At 41.6% G+C, this 19,880-nt stretch overlaps 1 protein-coding gene and 1 long non-coding RNA gene across 2 annotated transcripts; one reads left to right on the top strand and one right to left on the bottom strand.

Annotated features, from left to right (window-relative positions):
* Window positions 1-1,833: 1,833 nt before the first annotated feature.
* Window positions 1,834-3,266, bottom strand: tcima (transcriptional and immune response regulator a). Its single transcript, XM_053610721.1, has one exon. The coding sequence runs from the start codon at window positions 3,128-3,130 to the stop codon at window positions 2,828-2,830; it is 303 nt and encodes a 100-aa protein (XP_053466696.1). The 5' UTR covers window positions 3,131-3,266; the 3' UTR covers window positions 1,834-2,827.
* A 10,751-nt stretch (window positions 3,267-14,017) lies between these two features.
* LOC128599032 (uncharacterized) lies at window positions 14,018-15,908 on the top strand. Its single transcript, XR_008384349.1, has 3 exons — window positions 14,018-14,231; window positions 14,458-14,545; window positions 14,750-15,908. It is a non-coding gene; the product is annotated as an uncharacterized LOC128599032 (long non-coding RNA).
* The last annotated feature ends 3,972 nt before the right edge of the window (window positions 15,909-19,880 follow it).

The following is a 19,880-nucleotide window of genomic DNA, read 5'->3' as shown; positions in this document are numbered from 1 at the left end:
TATACTGCAATATATACACACACACACCGTTCACTTTATTAGGAACGCCTGCCCATGTATGAAATTCCGCAGGCGGAAAGAGTCATTCGTAGCCTTCCTGAACCAGTGACTGGATCATTAAACGTGTGTACAGTACAGGCGTTCCTATTAAAGTGGGGCAGTGAGTGTATATTCTGTACAGTTTTTTGAATAGATTTTTGTTTAATGACCATTAATGAGTCTCTTGCACGTCATTTCCTCACACTTCGAGAGGTGTGTGGAGACTTTTGGGTGCAAGGAAGAGAAAAAGAAAGTGAGTAAGAGGATAAAGGGACAGAGAAAGTGATCAGGAGAGGAGGAGGAGGAGGAGGAGGAGGAGGGGAGGAACTAGAGCTTGTTTGACAGGGCGAGAGAGAGATAGCGAGAGTACACTGCAGGTCATTCCACCTGATGAATATTTATGAGAGGTAAATCAGGTAAATTTCTGTCTCTGCCCGGCTCAGGCTGGATCCACACGTGGCATTCAGGTGGTCAGATGTCAGATGACGCACTCCAAACTGCCCGTAGCCGGTTCGCGCCAGCCGAGCCACTGACTAACAGAGAAATAAGCTTAGTGGCTATCTGTTAATCCTCCTCCTTCCCTCTCTGCCTCTTAGTCCAAACCCAGCCCTAAACCTGAGCACACCTCAACACTCAACACTGCATGCTATCCAAACCGCTAGCCCTCCACCTGACCCTAGCAGGAAGTCCTGAGATGATGAGTTCATAAGCACAGGCTCTGTTATCATTTAATGAAGCTTTTATCTGCACAGCGAGTGGTCCTGAGTGATGAACCGGTTAGCACCGGGAAGAGTCCTGCTTGCTGAGAGAAACCAGATCCTGTTTAGTTAGCGCTTATCTCAACAAGGCAGATAGGCGTGACTGTGTGAGGCACTGAAATGAATCCCGACGACTTAAAAACTAATCACGCACCTACACCGGCTCGACATGTCCCTCTTTTCGTCAATCTAGAAATGGTTACTGATTGTGTTTCTGAGTTAAGCGAGAGCTAGCTGACGTTAATATCGATCCTGCCACGATTCCAAAACATCCGATTGGTCAGAAGGTGTTGATTTCATTTCTTACTCTATAACAGGAGCTCAGACACTGAGTTCATATTAATCTGTTGAATGTTTAATTAACATTTACGGAAGGAGTCTCCAGTGCCGGTGCTTTGTACAGTACCAGCATGCTGCATGGTTTTTCTTTGCTTAATCCCAAGTCGCTCAAGGCCCAGCAAACGAGCCGTTGCTATAGAAACGCCGGCGCGTTGATATAAACCTAACTGCACTACTGTCCGAGTACGCGCGTAATAAACATACAAATCGACACCTTGTTACTCGTCAGGATCCAGAACGCAGCAGAGCTGTGGTTTAAAATTTAAGCACATAAGTTTAAAAAGCTGCCTCGAATGCAAATCCGTCGAAGCGCGTCAGCCGTGGGGGGAAGGATGACATCAGTGCATTGGTGGTGGTGGTGATGTCATCCAGGGCAAGTTTCACTGTGTCAGACTCACTGATGCAGAACGCGTGGGTGTGTGTCGAGATCAAGATCCGAGTGCTGAGTAAGACTTTTCCGCCAGAGCCATGCTCGTCAGGGAGGCGTCGTTGCCAGATGTTGACGCAGATGTGTCAGATATATTACGTTCTTATGTTGGATGTAAGATGGAGATGTGTAATGCCTGATATTACAGGGGGTGTCCCTTAAAGGGTTCATTAATAATCGATCGTTCATAATTCTTTGCACACTGGGATTATATAATATAAAGGTTCTATGTGGAACTCTTTCTCAAAGGGTTGCTGCATAGAAGTCCACTTTTTTTTTTCCTTCTAATTTACTGTATTACAGCACGCATGACTAATCACCTTGATAGACCTTAACCTCCTTACACTCCACTATTACAATTGTGTATAAACCTAATTCACATGGCGTGCAAAATTATACATTTTATTTTATATATTTTTTTGTTTTGGTGAAAATTTAGTTGCTTACTAAATAAATAAATGTGCACGTGTGTCTCTACACCGAGGAGGCAATTTAATTAGAAGGGTTTTTTTAAGGGGTCATTATTAATTAAGTAGCCTATTATTAAGCGCTCTTGGCTTACTAAAAGGTAAAAAGAGTGTATAATATGACTTTTTTGGGTCCCCCCCTGTTTGTTTACTATTTACTGTATTACACTGTAGCATAAGTGTCGAATCACTGGAGTAGACCTACGACCTACAGCAAGCTCAAATGCAAACAAACATAATGGAACTCCATAGAAGTGCATTAGAAACATCACAACAATGACTTTTTTTTTTTTCTTTTTTAAAAAATGTTAATAATTTATTGTGGAAATTACAAATTGTGTGCAAATGCATGACCAAAAAGTTATCACAGCATTGTAATATATAACTTTTAAAAAGCAGGTGCATCAACACAGGAGCTTGTAAGTGCTCCTGGAGTCCACCAAGTCTTTGTAAAGTTCATAAGAAGTTTGATCATGTGTTCCTCTGGGATGTGCATTGCAGCTGAGCTTCATCTCAGAGCTGCTGCTTGTCTGTGTGCTTCACCACACCACTGGCACTTCACCCCCGTTAACCGTCCATTTGTGCCGTTTCTGGACCCTTTGGCTTGCCACACGCTGCCCTGTGAGGCTTTCCCCGCCGGCACGTGAGCTTCTCTGTCTTTCTCTGGCGCCTGGACGTTGTCCCTGAGCATCTGCGCGCAGTGTCGACTCGGAGTCGGTTCACACCGCTCGTCCCCCGAGCTGCTGTCACTCGTCTGTCTGCGACTCTTCTCGACCGGAGCCGCGTGAAGTGAGTCCTCAGCGCAGCTTCAGCAGGCCGCGGAGTGCGCGCGCGATCTGCAGGAACTTGTCCTTCTTGCGCTGCTTGAGCGCCATCAGGGCGCGCGCGGTCTCGTCCGGGTCATTGGCGCACGAGAAGATGCTCCGCACGCGCTCCTCGGCCTTCGCGTCGCCGGCTTTGCGGAAGAGCCGCGCGAGCGCATCCTCGCTCACGTGCTCGAAGATATTGGGGGCCGCGCGCTTGCGGCGCGCCGTGTCGAAGCGGTTTGCGCGCGCAGACGGACAAACCCGGCAGCTGTCTGATCTCGTGTAGGTCGCCATCTCTGCAGTCTTTCCCCGTGTGTCTTCGGAGCTTTGTGAATGACGGGTTTTCTCTGTGTTCTCGCCAGTTCTCGCGAGATTTGTTCGGGTTGCTCAGTGTGCTCGCTTCGAGGCTGAGTGAAGCGCAGACTGCAGCACTCGCGCTACTTATACCCGGCTCTCGGAAACCACGCCTCCTGCTCCGCGAGGAGAATCTTAAAAAAGAAAGAAAGAAAGAAAGAAAGAAAGAAAGAAAGCAAGCATAATAATAAATAAATGCATGAATACAAATAAATAAAAAACAAAAGAAAATCAAATGCATACATAAATAAAATAAATACCAGTAAAAAAAAAAAAAAAAAAAAAAATGAATGACCCTAAAAATATATTAAAACAATTCATATAAAAATAGATTTAAAATCCTTTATGAATACACACAGATCCAAGGGTCAACTATAACGACTATTGAAACTATTAGACTCTGCGGAAAGCGCTGTCTGCCCTCTTCCACATAGATGAGCTTACAGATGATTGGCTGCTGTCGCTGTGATGGACAGTGGAGTGATCTAATAAACAGACACTCAAAAAGTTTAGTGCTTTTATAACAATAATAAAAATTGGAAATATTTCTTGAATGGACATTTTTAATATTTAATACATTTACAATTTACAAGTCTTTAATTAACTGTAATGCTCCTGTCAATAACAAATCTATTATTATTATTATTATTATTATTATTATTATCATTATTATTATTATTGATCCAACCACGGCCCATTTGAAGCTTTCTGGCAGAGACAGTCATGTTTTCATTTAATATCTGTTGATATTTGATAGAGTCCATGATGCCATGTATCCTAACAAAATGTCCAGGACCTCTGGCAGAAAAACAGCCCCAAAACATTAAAGATCCACCTCCATATTTAACCGTGGGCATGAGGTACTTTTCCATATGGCTACCTCTCTGTGTGCTCCAAAACCACCTCTGGTGTTTATTACCAAAAAGCTCTATTTTGGTTTCATCTGACCGTAGAACCCGATCCCATTTGAAGTTCCAGTAGTGTCTGCACACTGAAGACGCTCGAGTTTGTTTTTGGATGAGAGTAGAGGCTTTTTTCTTGAAACCCTTCCAAACAACTTATGGTGATGTAGGTGACTTCGGATTGTAGTTTTGGAGACTTTCTGACCCCGAGACGCAACTAACTTCTGCAATTCTCCAGCTGTGATCCTTGGAGATTTTTTGTCCACTCGAACCTCCTCTTCACAGTGTGTTGAGACGATATAGACACACGTCCAATTCCAGGTCGATTCATAACATTTCCATTTGACTGGAACTTCTTAATTATTGCCCTGATGGTGGAAATGGGCATTTTCAACGCTTGTGCTATTTTCTTATAGACACTTCCCATTGTGTGAAGCTCAACAACCTTTTGCCGCACATCACAGCGATATTCCTCGCTCTTACCCATTGTTATGAATGTCTATGGGAAATTTGACCTATGTGTTACTGCATATTTATACCCCTGTGAAACAGGAAGTCATGGTTGGACAATTTCCTGTTCCTAGTAATGGGAATATACTTCAAATATATTTTTCTCATATGAATTCATGGGGTGCCAATAATTGTTGCGCGCACACATATTTAACCAAGTGTTGTTTGCGATTGTTTGATATCCATGAGAGCAGAGAATTTTTGTAAATTTTTTGAACAAAAGATATTTGCCTACAAATAAATATATATATATATATATATATATATATATATATATATTTTTGTCATTAAAAAATGTAACTTAGTGAAAGGTCAGGCTGAATGTTATACCAAAAATAACAGAAATGTTCTCCCACGACGGTGTGCTATAAATATCGCCCGCAAGTTAATCTGAAACGGAAAACAGCTGTTTAGAATAATTGCTCGGATCCTGCCTGTATGCGTCTATAATAAACAGGTCTTTCTGAACATAAGGGTGTGGGTGGCTCCTTTACAGCGAGCCCGTGAACATGAACAGCGCTTGTTGTTGGCGTTCTCAGCAGCTCATACCCTGGGGTTTGCCGTGGATAATAGTTTCTGTTTTTAAATGGTTTTTTTTTTCACCCCCTCCTCATGTCCTATTTCAGCAACCACAATCTAAACATCTGAATCCAGAGTGAGAAAAACAGAATTAGTCAGATGAGAGAAATTCCCGACCCGTGTATGTGCCACTCAGCTGCAGGGGCAGACGACGAGGGGGAAAAAGTGCCACTGTTGCAAGAATCTGGAATGCACGGCACTTGGGCATCCATTGTCTGACGAAAGAAACAACAAAAAAAAAGCGTCATCTGTATGGAGTTGTATTGTTTAACTTTTCTATCTGTCCTAAATTCCTTCATTCCCCGTCGTCCCCCAGCAGCCGGAAGGAAGTGTTGGCGCTCGCCTTGTGAAGCCCAGCCAAACTGTCTTCTATTAATCAGAACAATGGGAGCCACTAAATTTAACCGGGGTCAAGGGTTACGTCAGCGCAGAGACATCACGCTCTTCATACAGTCTGGCCTTAAAACACGAGACAAATGAAGCCAAGACAAGAACAGCTGTAACTCGTGCTTTTCAAGACTGTTTGGAACCTATATTAGGAACAAAGACAAACGCAAAAATGACAACGCTGACGCTCATAAGTTTTTCTCAGCGTACTGTACGTTGATCGTTTGCTGCTGAAATGTATGCAGCATGGAGTTCGATAAAGATGGCGCGAAGTAAATGCGCTGCTGAATTCTGGATTCTGATTGGTCAGCGTGATCTCTTTGCATTGCTTGGTTGAACTTAACATGTTGTACAGAGCAAGATCCTACTACTAAAACACGCTGAAGGTAACATCGGACTCGTGGTAACATTTCCTGGAAGGAGTCTCCTGTGTGAGCACTTTGCAACACACACCTTTGTGGTTTCTCAGTAATATGACAAATTTCTTTGTTGTTGTTTTTTTTTTTTGTCTTATAAAATTCAAAAGAAAATCTGCTGAGGGAATGTTTATAGTAGGTGCTATAATATAGTAATATTTAATAAAGGGATGGAAAAAAAAATACATGAACAATTGTTAGTGTTGGCAAATTGCTGTGTTTTAAAAAAGAATAAACCTCCCCAGGATGTGCATTTCTTGGAAAATAATCCATAAGTCCACGTCATCACACCGCCATGACGTTGATGATTTTCCTGTCACAGCGTGTTTTCCTCCTTGCTTATCGCAGTTCTCTTAAGGATGTGTTTTAAGTGCTTGTGTGAGGAAAGCTCATCACTAAATGAACCTGACTCACCGTGTCTACGTCGTACATCACGGCCTGAGGTGTTTGGGCTTGACGCTAATCCCATTCGCGTCATCCGTTTAATCTGGTTAAACGCTTCAGCCGCTGGAGTTGCTGTTCTTTTAACTTCTGACTCTATGACTTCATGTCTCTTGCACCATATGTACAGAGGAGGCGCTCTGGTTTTCAGCCTTCATTCCTCCAGATGTTTCGACAGTTAATGTCCCCAGAATAGCATCAACCACATCACGCTGTAGTGAGTGAGACAACGTTCTGGTTGTACCCTCTACACACACGACTTGCTCGGCAAATTGATTTCCGATGGTCGGCGGGATCAGATGATCCGCTGCGGTGAAGGATATGATGTTACACGGTGTCCAAACCCCCAAACAGGATAACTTAGTGATGTTATTCAATAGAAATGCTGCAATCGTGACAGTTTATGATAAAAGAGTCCTTGGGACTTCATGAAGGATTACACTAAATTGAGTTAAAGCGTCTCAGTGTCCGTGTAAATAAAACAAATTGAAGTTTTGCTAAGCAAGAATTCCAAGAATCATGGCTGTTATTGCAGTCTATGAGAAAAGGAGAGAGAGAGAGAGAGAGAGAGAGAGAGTGCCTGAAACGCTCTCTCTTTCTTCATATGAACAAGACGCCCATTGTACTGTTATGGAAGAAACCAGAAGGAGCAAGGCCCTCAGTCCTGAAGACTTTGTCTTGTCTGCACCTTTACAGTTACACCTTTACTATCACACTGGAGATTCCTTCCCTAAGCATTTTCCAGAAAATCTCAACAATTACACACATATCAACAATTACACACTTTTTTAAAAAAAATTATTATTATTATTTTTTAACCTGTTTAAGCATTGTCCCTGTTTACATTGTTGCTATAGAAACGTAGCCTATTAGAAGCAGCGCATTTTAATCATTTTTGCTGAAAGAGAGTTTGGGTTAAAACCCTCCACGGTCACGTTCTCGTCATAACAACGCTTTAGGTTATTATTACAGAAACGTCCCGCCGAAGCAAATCAGAGACTCGCCGCTTACAGGATGGACTAAGATGGCCGCCAGCATGATGCTGTTCTTGGAGCAAACTCAAACCCTACAGAAATCACACAGAGAGAAGGGAATATGGAGTCTCCCTTATTTTGAAGTCTTGCTATTAAGAAGAAATGGAAGCAGTCCATTTGTGACCGTATCGTCCCCTAAATCCGACGAGTTGACGATAATGTGGTTAGTATGACACGCATGACATCCTTGGACTTTGTGCATGTATAAAGATATCTAGCCTATTACTACAGTATCCTCAGATCTATATGATGAAATATGGGACTTCAGCAACATAATATGAGAAACCTTTGGCCTGGCAATTTCCACTTGTGATGATTCATCAGAGGTGAACCTCTGTATTGGTATTGGTTCTGAACACAGTGATCGCATGCTACACACACATCCTCACTACGTACAGCGCCCTCCACTAATATTATACATCACCCTTGGTAAATATGAGCAAACAAAGCTGTGAAAAACTGTCTGTTGTTTAACCATTTAATCATTTGATCATCAAAAAAAAAACACAAAAATACTCAGCTCTCATGGATAGCAAACAATTTCAAGCACAACACGGGTTTATCCAAACAAAATGTTTTGGATTTTTTAAAAAATATAGGAGTGCAACAATTATTGGCACCCCTAGTTTACTGGAACTTGGCGATTATTGGACGTCAAGGTTGGACAATTTCTTGTTCCTAGTCACCCAGGTGTGTGTGTGTGTTTCTTTGGAATTTTCTCTGGCTATTGCTGTGTTATAACAGGCATAAACCACTTCCCGAAGCTGTTATAGGAAATAATCTACTTAGGGTGGTAACAGTAACTCTGCTTCATCACTCATTACCTTTCCTATAACTGCACACCCACAAGAGTTGCATTCCAACATGATGCTTCGGGTGAGTCGCTGAGACATGTATATAAAGTATACACTCAAAATGTATATAAAGCAAGTGTGTGTTTGGGGGAGGGGTAGAGTGGTGGGTTCTGCAGTTAATGAGAGAAGAATGACTCAAACTGACAAGAAGTCTGTGGAATTCCAAATAACCAATCTTTGCAACCGTGATGAGCAGAAAATGAATAACAGAACGTCCGTGCCTACTGTAGATTTCAGTTCCTTAAATTCTTGATTGACGAGAGTGGAACCTGATGTGCTCTTCCGCTGTTGTAGAGTAATAAGTAACATAGTTGTATGAAAGAATAGCTTACTAATTTGCATATCATTTGATGCCATTTTCTGACACCCTCTATACACTTTGCTGTAGCTCGAGACCTTTCTGAAAGGTCTGAGGCTTGACTCTAAACTCCTTGACTCTAGCAGATCCTGATTAGCTCTGAAGAAACATGGCTTGTGAAATGCCAGAATTTAAAAAAAACCCAAACTTTTCTAAAAAAAACAAAAAAAAACAAGCCTTTACAAAATGTGCCAATTGGAAAAAGTGAAGCAATCCAAGCCCAAAAATAATCCCCACAGCTCGTCACTATGTGTTTGTGAGTAGATTCGAAAATGCTGGCTACAAAGTTGTTCTTTTGCAGGAAAATATGAGGCAGCTGACCTAATTACAGCCCCGTTCCAGGAGGCATAGTTGACTTGCACAACATAAGCACTTTTTAGTCAACAAAGCATCTGTAGACTCGCATGATTTAGGACTAGTCTCATTCTAGTCTCAAATCAAGGACTAAAAGGTTTAGCTCTCCAAAACGTGAACTCCTAGAGATAATAAAAATGTGTTAGTGTTGGCACATTTAAGTGGCACAGGAATCGAACACTTTGCATAAACAATGTGCGGTGGATTTATGCCTCACTTCCTGTTTTGCATGCCGTGAAATGTCGATTCGTTGTATCGCCATGGTGACGCCAGTTGATATAGCAAAGCTAAAAAAACTAATCATGGATATGTTGACGTCATCCTGACCAAATTTGGTATGACTCGGACGACTCAGAAGTGTATTAAAGTGCACAAAATCCAAAATGGCTGACTTACTGTTGGGCGGAATTAATAGATGCAACTTGTCTAGCTTGTCTACACTGTACCGTTAGTTGCGGTACTTCAGAAACGGTTCCATTTCTACAAGGGATGGAACTGAATGCCAATCAAAAACATAATGTTTTAAACAAATAAATACAGATATGACCTATAGTCCCCTCTGAAAGTATTGGAACAGCAAGGCCAGTTCTATTGTTTTCGTTATACATTGAAGACATTTGGGTTTGAGTTCAAAAGATGGCAAGAGATCCGAATTGCAGCTTTCATTTCCTGGAGTCTTCATCTAGACCTGTTAAACAACTTAAAACATGGCACTTTTGGTGTCAGACCACCCAATTTTTAGGCTGAGCAAAAGTATAGGAACTACTTATAATAAGTACTACTTAATATTTGTAATACATTTCTCTGTAGCTTGTTTCCATAGACTTCTGAATTCATAATGCTGCTACAATCATGAGTTACATCATCAATAAAGATTCGTGAGCCTGTTCCAGAAGCAGCCATGCACGCCCAAGCCATGACACTACCTCCACCATTCTTGACTGATAAGCTTGTATGTATTGGATCATGATCAGCAAGAGTAGACATTCAGAGCTATAATGAATGTTCCAATATTTTTGATTACTTGGGGGGATGGGTGGGTTCAAACAAAAGGTGCCATTTTCTAAGCCATCTTTTGGTCTCAAACCCAAATGTCTTCGAAGTGTAGTGAAAACAATAGATTTGGCCTTACTGTTCCAATACTTTTGGAGGGCACTGTATATAATACTTTTTTTTATTTGTTTGTTTTTCATATACAGCATTCATTCATTCAGCATTCATTCATTCATCAGGGTAGTGGTTTGAATTAGGCTACTAGTTATAGAAATTGAGCAAACTGAACTTGTTCGAAAATATATATGCAAAAATAATAACTGCACAGGCAGGATATATACAGTATCTCACAAAAGTGTGTACACCCCTCACATTTTTGTAAATATTTGATTATATCTTTTCATGTGACAACACTGAAGAAATGACACTTTGCTACAATGTAAAGTAGTGAGTGTACAGCTTGTGTAACAGTGTAAATTTGCTGTCCCCTCAAAATAACTCAACACACAGACATTAATGTCTAAACCGCTGGCAACAAAAGTGAGTACACCCCTAAGTGAAAATGTCCAAATTGGGCCCAAGTGTCATTATTTTTGTGGCCACCATTATTTTCCAGCACTGCCTTAACCCTCTTGAGCATGGAGTTCACCAGAGCTTCACAGGTTGCCACTGGAGTCCTCTTCCACTCCTCCATGACGACATCACAGAGCTGGTGGATGTTAGAGACCTTGTGCTCCTCCACCTTCCGTTTGAGGATGCCCCACAGATGCTCAATAGGGTTTAGGTCTGGAGACATGCTTGGCCAGTCCATCACCTTCACCCTCAGCTTCTTTAGCAAGGCAGTGGTCGTCTTGGAGGTGTGTTTGGGGTTGTTATCCTGCTGGAATACTGCATACTGATCATGCTCTGCTTCAGTATGTCACAGTACATGTTAGCATTCATGGTTCCCTCAATGAACTGTAGCTCCCCAGTGCCGGCAGCACTCATGCAGCCCCAGACCATGACACTCCCTCCACCATGCTTGACTGTAGGCAAGACACACTTGTCTTTGTACTCCTCACCTGGTTGCCCCACACACGCTTGACACCATCTGAACCAAATAAGTTTATCTTGGTCTCATCAGACCACAGGACATGGTTCCAGTAATCCATGTCCTTAGTCTGCTTGTCTTCAGCAAACTGTTTGCAGGCTTTCTTGTGCATCATCTTTAGAAGAGGCTTCCTTCTGGGACGACAGCCATGCAGACCAATTTGATGCAGTGTGCGGCGTATGGTCTGAGCACTGACAGGCTGACCCCCCACCCCTTCAACCTCTGCAGCAATGCTGGCAGCACTCATACGTCTATTTCCCAAAGACAACCTCTGGATAGGACACTGAGCATGTGCACTCAACTTCTTTGGTGGACCATGGGAAGACCTGTTCTGAGTGGAACCTGTCCTGTTAAACCGCTGTATGGTCTTGGCCACCGTGCTGCAGCTCAGTGTCAGGGTCTTGGCAATCTTCTTATAGCCTAGGCCATCTTTATGTAGAGCAACAATTCTTTTTTTCAGATCCTCAGAGAGTTCTTTGCCATGAGGTGCCATGTTGAACTTCCAGTGACCAGTATGAGGGAGTGTGAGAGCGATGACACCAAATTTAACACACCTGCTCCCCATTCACACCTGAGACCTTGTAACACTAACAAGTCACATGACACTGGGGAGGGAAAATGGCTAATTGGGCCCAATTTGGACATTTTCACTTAGGGGTGTACTCACTTTTGTTGCCAGCGGTTTAGACATTAATGGCTATGTGTTGAGTTATTTTGAGGGGACAGCAAATTTACACTGTTACACAAGCTGTACACTCACTACTTTACATTGTAGCAAAGTGTCATTTCTTCAGTGTTGTCACATGAAAAGATATAATCAAATATTTACAAAAATGTGAGGGGTGTACTCACTTTTGTGAGATACTGTGTGTGTGTATATATATATATATATATATATATATATATATATATATATATATATATATATATATATATATATATAATTTTTTATATATATATGTCTCACACAAATCTCTAATTGAGCCCACTTATGAACTTTCAGAGGTAGAATTCACACACCATTCTTCACTGATGATTTGTCTACCTCTGGGGTTTTCCAGTGTTTTCCATAATCACAGGTTTCATATTTAATAGCGGTTTAAGCCGGTTTAAGATGTTGATATCAGGTTCACTAAACAAATACAGATCGAGGTATTGCATTACGTCCTTACTTCCTACCTGAAATCACCAGCTGCCAAAGACCATCTACCAGTTTGACCTATTTGACCTGGGTTTTTGGCAGCTGGATATATATATATAGGAATATATATATATAGGAAGTTTCCAGTAAGAGGTGTGGTCTTTCAGGAAGCGTAGTGCCTCTGGGCACTGTTCTGCATGTTCACTGAACTCTGTGGTACTGTGTGGCACTGCTGCTTTTGGTCAAGTTTAATGATTTGCGAAACGGCTGTTGATGCAAACGCAGTGAAAATACCAGCACGATGCCTCATGGTTTACCGGAGCCGCTGTTTAGAAAGCGGGGATTAGGGGGATTGGTAACAGTCAGTCATGCAATGACCAAAACAAGATGCTGGGTAAACAGGAATTGCTTGCGATGTCATCCTAAAGGGGTACGACGTTTTCTTTGTTTTTGGCCGCTGTCACGAATGTTGATCGTAAGAGAAAAAAACTAATCCTCTTTTCAGAGGGCGCATTAGCGTCAGACAGATGGCTGGAGAGCCAACAACAACGCCGGAGTTACCGGTGTCAGTGAGGACTCCTGGTCATGAGTGAGAGGTTGTATTACCATAGTGCGCACACACACACACGATCATTGTGACTAAAAAGGTCCATGTGTGTGCGGATCAGGTGGCACATTACTATGTGCCCACTCTGGGCACAGAGTTGCAGATAAACCAGTTTGAACCAGCTGCAGCAGCAAGGCACTGTCTTTCGGTCATTATAACAAACACACACACACAGACAAAAAAAAAAAAAAAAAACAATAACACGCAGTCATGAGAACGCAGAACGTTTGAGATTTTATGAGGTCATTTTATGAACCTGAATGAGCTTGAACCAAATAAAATTGCAATGCAATTATAGAGCATGCATAATTATACTGCTGGATGCACACACACACACACACACACACACACACACACACATACACACACACACACACACACACACACACACACACACACACAGTGTTGTGGCAATAAGATTGTAAGCTGAGTCAGCAAAGCTTAGGGAATCACTGTAGTATTACTGTCTATGTTTACCTTTACTGCTTCAGGCCAGTTGCTGTTTTGTAAACACAAAACTGCGACCTGTATACGGTTCCCTCACTTTTCAGGGTCAGGACGCCGTGTTTTCCCAGTAGCCATAGCTGTGTTCGATCGCATAGACTGCTGCGATCTGCATCTCCTCTGGACAAGACGAGCGCTGCCACTGGAGGAACCGCCGTCCTGTTTCTTCAAAATATAGTGCAGCTTATAAAATAAAATGTACAAATAAATATACGAGGTCCTAAAATGGCCGCCGCCGTAGCTACCGTACCGTCCTGAAAGTCGAGCGTGATTTATTGCTAAACAAACAATAAAGCGGATTGTCCGGTTTGCCACGTCGTCCGTTTTTTCCCGCACGTTGATGCTCACGGGTTTTGCATGCGTAACAGTAAATGCATTGTTTATCACATCATTAATACGCCGCCAATTATTTGCGTTGTATTATAACTATAGAGAATAATTATATAGATTACGTTTTACGATATAAACCTATTTTGTAAAGGGAATAATCTTATTGGTTTGATAAGGACAGTTTAGGAAAACTGCGTGGATTTAATATTGTCTTGTTACAGTTATTTATTCCACGGTGCTTTTTTTGGGTTCTCGATTCTGATTGGTCAGGTTCTGACCAATGGACTCGGTCAAATACTATTGTTGTTGTTGTTTCTATAGCAACAACGTGCAGAGGAACTTGTACAGTGGACAAACGCAATTCTTAAAAACAAATGTGTGTTTGTTTTTTTGTTTGTTTGTTTGTTTAACAAATAGTTTTCTGTATAGAGACGTTTATGCAGCTTTTATGGAAGGAGTCTCCAGTATCAGCTGTCTGTAAATGCCGGGAAGTTTTCCGACACGGGAATTCTTCAGGGTGGAGGAGTTTGACGGTTTCTCGGTTTGTGTCCTTTAAGCTACAAGAAGTGTTTTTTTCAGCTATAACAGGAACTAACCTGCTTTAACAGAAAATGCAACTATAAACAGATATAAAAAAAAAAAAAAGCGGTTAGTGTTGGTAATAAGAGGAATGAACAGAAACGCCGCTTCATTACGTTCTCGAGTGATTTTATTCCTTACTTATCATATGACGTTAATTTGTAACTATTAATATATATTTGGTTTAGGAGAGTGCAGTTTTTAGCTCTGGTGGAGCACACCAGCAGACATAGCGTGACATCTGTGCGGTGTGTTTGGGGAGACACCCTGCTCTAGGTCAGTGATCTCTTCCTGCTATCCAAAGTAGATGATGTAGTTAATAGTTAGCTAACAGGAAGATCACTGCCAAATAGGCTTTTTTTTTTTTCCTTCATAATTTGAGTGACTGTTTCTTATAAGTAGATGCTCGTTTGATGAAAAATGGCAGGAAGTGCCATAAAGATGTCTTGCCTTTTCTAACGGTTTCCTCCCTTGTCCCAGTGCTCACCTCCCCAAGGTCTGGAAGATCTATTGTTTGGATTTCTCTCCCCACTTCCCGGACCATCATCCTCTATCACTTTCTAGAGAGACAGAGACAGAGTCTGGAGCCAGCGGTGCTATTGTGCGTCCTGGCTGGGGACCAAGGTCAGGCGTGCAACTGCCTGCCAACAGTCTTCGACGAACACAACACAACACACATGATGAACACTCACTCGGTCTTTTAGGCCCACGATAATAGAGTATGTGATGGACTTGCCTTAGTGGTCTGTAGGGCCAATGTCAACGGACAATGCGAAACCTGACACCTCTGAACTGAAGCGGCTCACTTTGTCTGCCATTGTGCACGCTGCACAAACAATGTACAATAGGGTTCTGCCTTGCAAATTTGCCTTAGGATTGAAAAACAGATGTGGCCCTAAGTCAACTGATATCAATACTGAGGTAGTAGATATACTGTTAGAATAGAATTCCTGTTTTTGTCAGTTTTATATGTACTAATGTACTCGATTAGCCTGTCGTTTCCCATTTGTCTCCCCAATTTGGTCATCAAGTCCCCCCCTCCTCATCGTATGACTGCCACCAGCTGTGGGCGGTGAAGTGCTTCCTCTGAGACATGTCCTGCTGCGTATTTTTTCAAGCTGTTTCATCAAAGGGCAGTGTGAGGCACTTGGAGGAAAGCGCATTCTGCCCTCTTACACGCATATATGAGCTCGTGGACGGCCCGGGATTGGCTAGTGAGGATGGTGATAGAGTATGGCATCCCTCCAGCCCTGAGAGCACAGCCAATTTTGTTCTCTTGGCTCAAATCCTAGCCGTGAATGGCTGTGGCATCATCAGGATTCGATTCGACGAGAGGGCGAACGCTTTTCTGTTTTTTTTTTTCTGTCTACCAAACAAAATTAAACCACCACGACCCTGAGCAGGCAGTTACTAAGGATGAACGAATGAATGCCGTGAATGAATTCTTATCCAATGTGCTTCATATCTGACTGCATGCCCACATGAAAATAAAAACCTGTATCTGTATTTGTTTAGAAAACATTATATGCTCAGTCTGATTAATGCATCAATGGATTCACCATTACATCCCGTGTGTGTTTCCTAAACCTGAACCAAACAGTAGAATGCATTATTTAATAAACATGTTTTCTGGCCAACACACCAGAGATCCTCTTTATGAAGAACGGATAGAATGGATAGCATTCTGTGTGGGTGTGTGTATTGTGTGAGGCTGCTGAGTGCACAAGCATGAACCTTGTTAACCTCACGACTGGTTGGAACCGGCTGGTGCAACAAGAGGAACCGATCTTGCAGATGAATTAACACGCCGCAGAGGTCCTTGGAATTTCATCAGACAACAAGGAAAGAGGGTCAGGGAGCAAAGTCGGCAGTACACACACACACACACACACACACACACACACACGGCTTTAGACAATGAGCAAAAGAGGATCAGAGGCCGAGCTCAGCAGTACAGTTAGAGAAACACACACATGTCAGAGTGTTAATGCTTTCACAGCCTCTCAAGCTGATTAGAGAACACACACACACACACACACACACACACACACACAAAGCACTACACACTCAACCGGAGAAATCCCACTGCAGATGTGCAAATACGCACGGATTAACTTAATTGGACCTGTATAATTCGGCCTGGATTTTACGCTTCATGTGCGGCCAATGAGTGCAATATGGCACTTGCAGATGGAATCAAAGAAAACTGTCTTTCTACGTTGTATTATTACTGTTTTTCCCAGTCGGCGGGCTGGTTTTGACTTCCTGCTACGTGGTTCCTGTCTGAGAGTTGATGCTTGCATGTTTTGCATATCATTTGATTATTATTATTATTATTATTATTATTATTATTATTATTATTATTGATGTTTTGCAAGACAAAAAGGTCAACTGCAGAATTTCATATTTCATGTATATATATATAAATACATACATATATAATGGGCTGGGGTTGCAGTTAAATATGGTGAATACGAATAAACATAAATAATGTGTTGCAAGTATACTAAATTAATATTAAAAATAGCTACTGTGCTTCTTATTTTTGTTTATGGTGTCCTTATCATGTACACCGTAGCCCCGTTGAATTGTGGATTATGATCAGGTCAGAAGGTGTCGAATAATTTCCCATAACAGCAGCTCTGACAAAACCAGACACTGGTTTGTCACAATGAATTTACTCCTTTCTTCGTGTCTGAAGTCTGTTGTCTACGTGCTGATTACCATCACAGGCCTGCCTTGAAAGAGCGTTACCCAAAACAGCTTACACGGTATAATTTGTGTGCTTTATTGACATTAACCCAAAATGGCAATGACATCATCCTTTTTATTTTTTTTATTTTATCCGAGCTTGTTTGCAGCAACGGTCCAATAAAAGATGAGATCAACATCGGAGAACTTCATAAAATATAGAAAAGCTGATTAAATTGTTGACATCAAAGGGTCTCGTTGGGTTTTCAGATTTTGTTAGCACCACATTACTTCATCGTCTGTACACACACAAGAAAAAAATAGTGTGATTTATACAGCTCATGAGACCGCACTGGTATTCCTATGGTACATATTTCATATGCTTTTAACACGCCGTACACTTTGTCCAGATCTGACGCTATTTTTTGTAACTGATGGAAAAAAAAAGCATGATCAGACATTTCTACTCAAGTTTTTATGATAGACACATTATAACACATTTTTATACTTGTATTTTCATCAAGAGTCCCAATATTTTTGGAATTTCTGGACCACAGAACAGAGTACAGTAGATCTGGTCTCATGTAGTGAAATGTGTGCATATAATGGGACTGAAACGCAAAGTTTGAAGGCCTCCAGGCCCAAATTCTGCTAATCACATTGCCTCTGCCAGGAGGTTAACCCAGGAAGCATGCACTTATTTAAAGATGTCCACGTACACAAGTATAACAAGCTTGAAATGTTCTACATAGAGGGTCGGAGATATTCTACAAATGTCTCCAGGATTAATCGATATTAAACTACAGACTGTCCTATGTTATTTTTATATATTAGTTTGCTTATTTGTTTATTTTAGAAAGGGTGCCAATATATATGAAGGTAATCGTATGCTTTTAATGGCAGATGAATATGAATGCATCCAAAAAGCCCTGGATTTACATCTGGACCACAGTTCAAAGACTGAAGGATGAGAGATTAGGATTAGAGCGCCCTCTTGTTGACAAAATGAGTAGCACACCCCTGGTATAATTGTTTTTCAGCCTCACTGACTGAAGCATGGCATGGTTCCAGAAGGTCGCCTCCTCTATGGTGTGCAGATAATTATATTCACAAGACCTTGCACGATCTGGTTCATTTGAACCGCTTTCACCATCACATCAGTCAGCTATGCGATTTTTAAAATACGGCCGCGTGTACGTGCTGGAAACTCGAACAATTTGTGGCTTGTTTGAAAGTGAAAAAGCCACAGAGCCTGTTTCTCAATCAGGAAGGGGCGAGCCGTGCCCAAACAGATCTCAAATAAATCAAGGAGAAATTCCACCAAAAAAAAAAAAAAAAAAGCTGCTGTGAACTTCAAAATGTGCCTTTAGCAAAAAGTGCTAACTTAAAAGGTGCTTACAACCACCGGCACGTACACCAAGAAGAAAATTCATGGCATTTACCTGTCAAAGGCCCACCTGAGGCATATGCTTAACTGTGAGACGGATACACGCTTATGTTGCAACTGAGATACCAGTGCAGACAGACAGCACGTATCATGACTCGGGTCAATTCTTCATCAGATACGATCAGAACAAAGGAGTGTGTGTGCTGCTGAAAGTCAGGTTTCAGAAACACCTTGTTGATGAGAGAGGTCAGAGGAGAATGGATAGACTGGTTTGAGCTGATGGGAGGGCTACGGTAACGCAAATAATAACTATTTACAACCGTGGTGAGCAGAAAAGCATCTCTGAAATACATAAAACATTGAGGCGGATGAGCTACGACAGCAGAAAACCAAGCAAGTTTCCAGCCAAGAACAGGGATCTCATGATATCTGAGAATCTGAGGCATGTTTCAGTCAGTCTGGATTTCATTGGAGAAAGAATGAAATCGTTTAAATGCATGTTTTGTTTTGTTTTGTTTTGTTTTGTTTTACCTTTGGGGGTAAAGAGATTTTTTTAAGGCTAACTATAAGCCTGCTGTTGGTTTGAGTGTAGGTTTGTCTTTCACCTGGGAAATTCTCCAAAGTGCTCCAAAAACCATATGCCAATCGGTGGATTGGCACAAAGATGCTTACAAAAGATAGCAGATACTCCATAAGACTCCAAAGTGTTATAATTTCAGACAGGGAATGAGAATTGGATTTTAGATAACCATCAAACAATGTTTTGCACTTCTGCCTCTCAGACATCAATCAGGAAGTGGTGGGATTCAAAGTGTCACAAAATAGAGAAGTAGAAGTAGAGAAATAGAGAAGCAACCATAATTCTGTTTATCTTCTCAAGAAAAGCACATTAGACCCGGAATTTTGGGCAACGAGAAGCCTATTTTTTGTTTAAAGTGCTGGAGGAAATGCTTGCAGTATCCTCTCACAGTGAACAACTTGTATCAAATGTATTACCATTGTAGATTAGAGCTTCGTTATAATTGGAACGGCTCGCGATTGGTCAAGGTGATCACAACACCTTCTAAAACATTTTGGGAATAGTTGGACAGCTTGTATGTATGCATATTGCACTTTTCTATCTTCATTCTTCTTCAGGACTTTTATCATGATCAAGGTAGCTCTGGATCCGGAGTCTATCCCGGGACCACTGGGTGTGAGATGGGAATACAGTCTGGATGGGATGCCAATCCATCATCAGGGCACCAACTGCCAACACGCCTAGTCACCAATCCACCCCTCATCATAGCAACATGAACCCAACCTGCCCCTATATCAGTCTTTCTAAGACCTGAGATATCAATTCGCAAATCTATATGTTATATGAAGCTGTGCATAGCACTACAGCATATAACATCTGGGTGAAAGGGAAGAAGGGACGAAAGGAAAGACGATGAAGAAATCTTCTTCTAATGTATAGACTATATATAGAAATTTACTAAATCTATAACGTTTTACAACAAGTGCTGTGATTGGCTTTACAGCCGGAACTAC

Source organism: Ictalurus furcatus, chromosome 22 (assembly GCF_023375685.1).
Source record: "Ictalurus furcatus strain D&B chromosome 22, Billie_1.0, whole genome shotgun sequence".
Lineage (NCBI taxonomy): Eukaryota > Metazoa > Chordata > Actinopteri > Siluriformes > Ictaluridae > Ictalurus > Ictalurus furcatus.
Note: the sequence above shows the minus strand (reverse complement) of the source record. Positions and strands in the feature narration are given on the sequence as shown.

What these genes read in the sequence shown, in the direction of transcription:
- tcima (XM_053610721.1), bottom strand. Translation starts at nt 3,130, where the DNA reads ATGGCGACCTACACGAGATCAGACAGCTGCCGGGTTTGTCCGTCTGCG.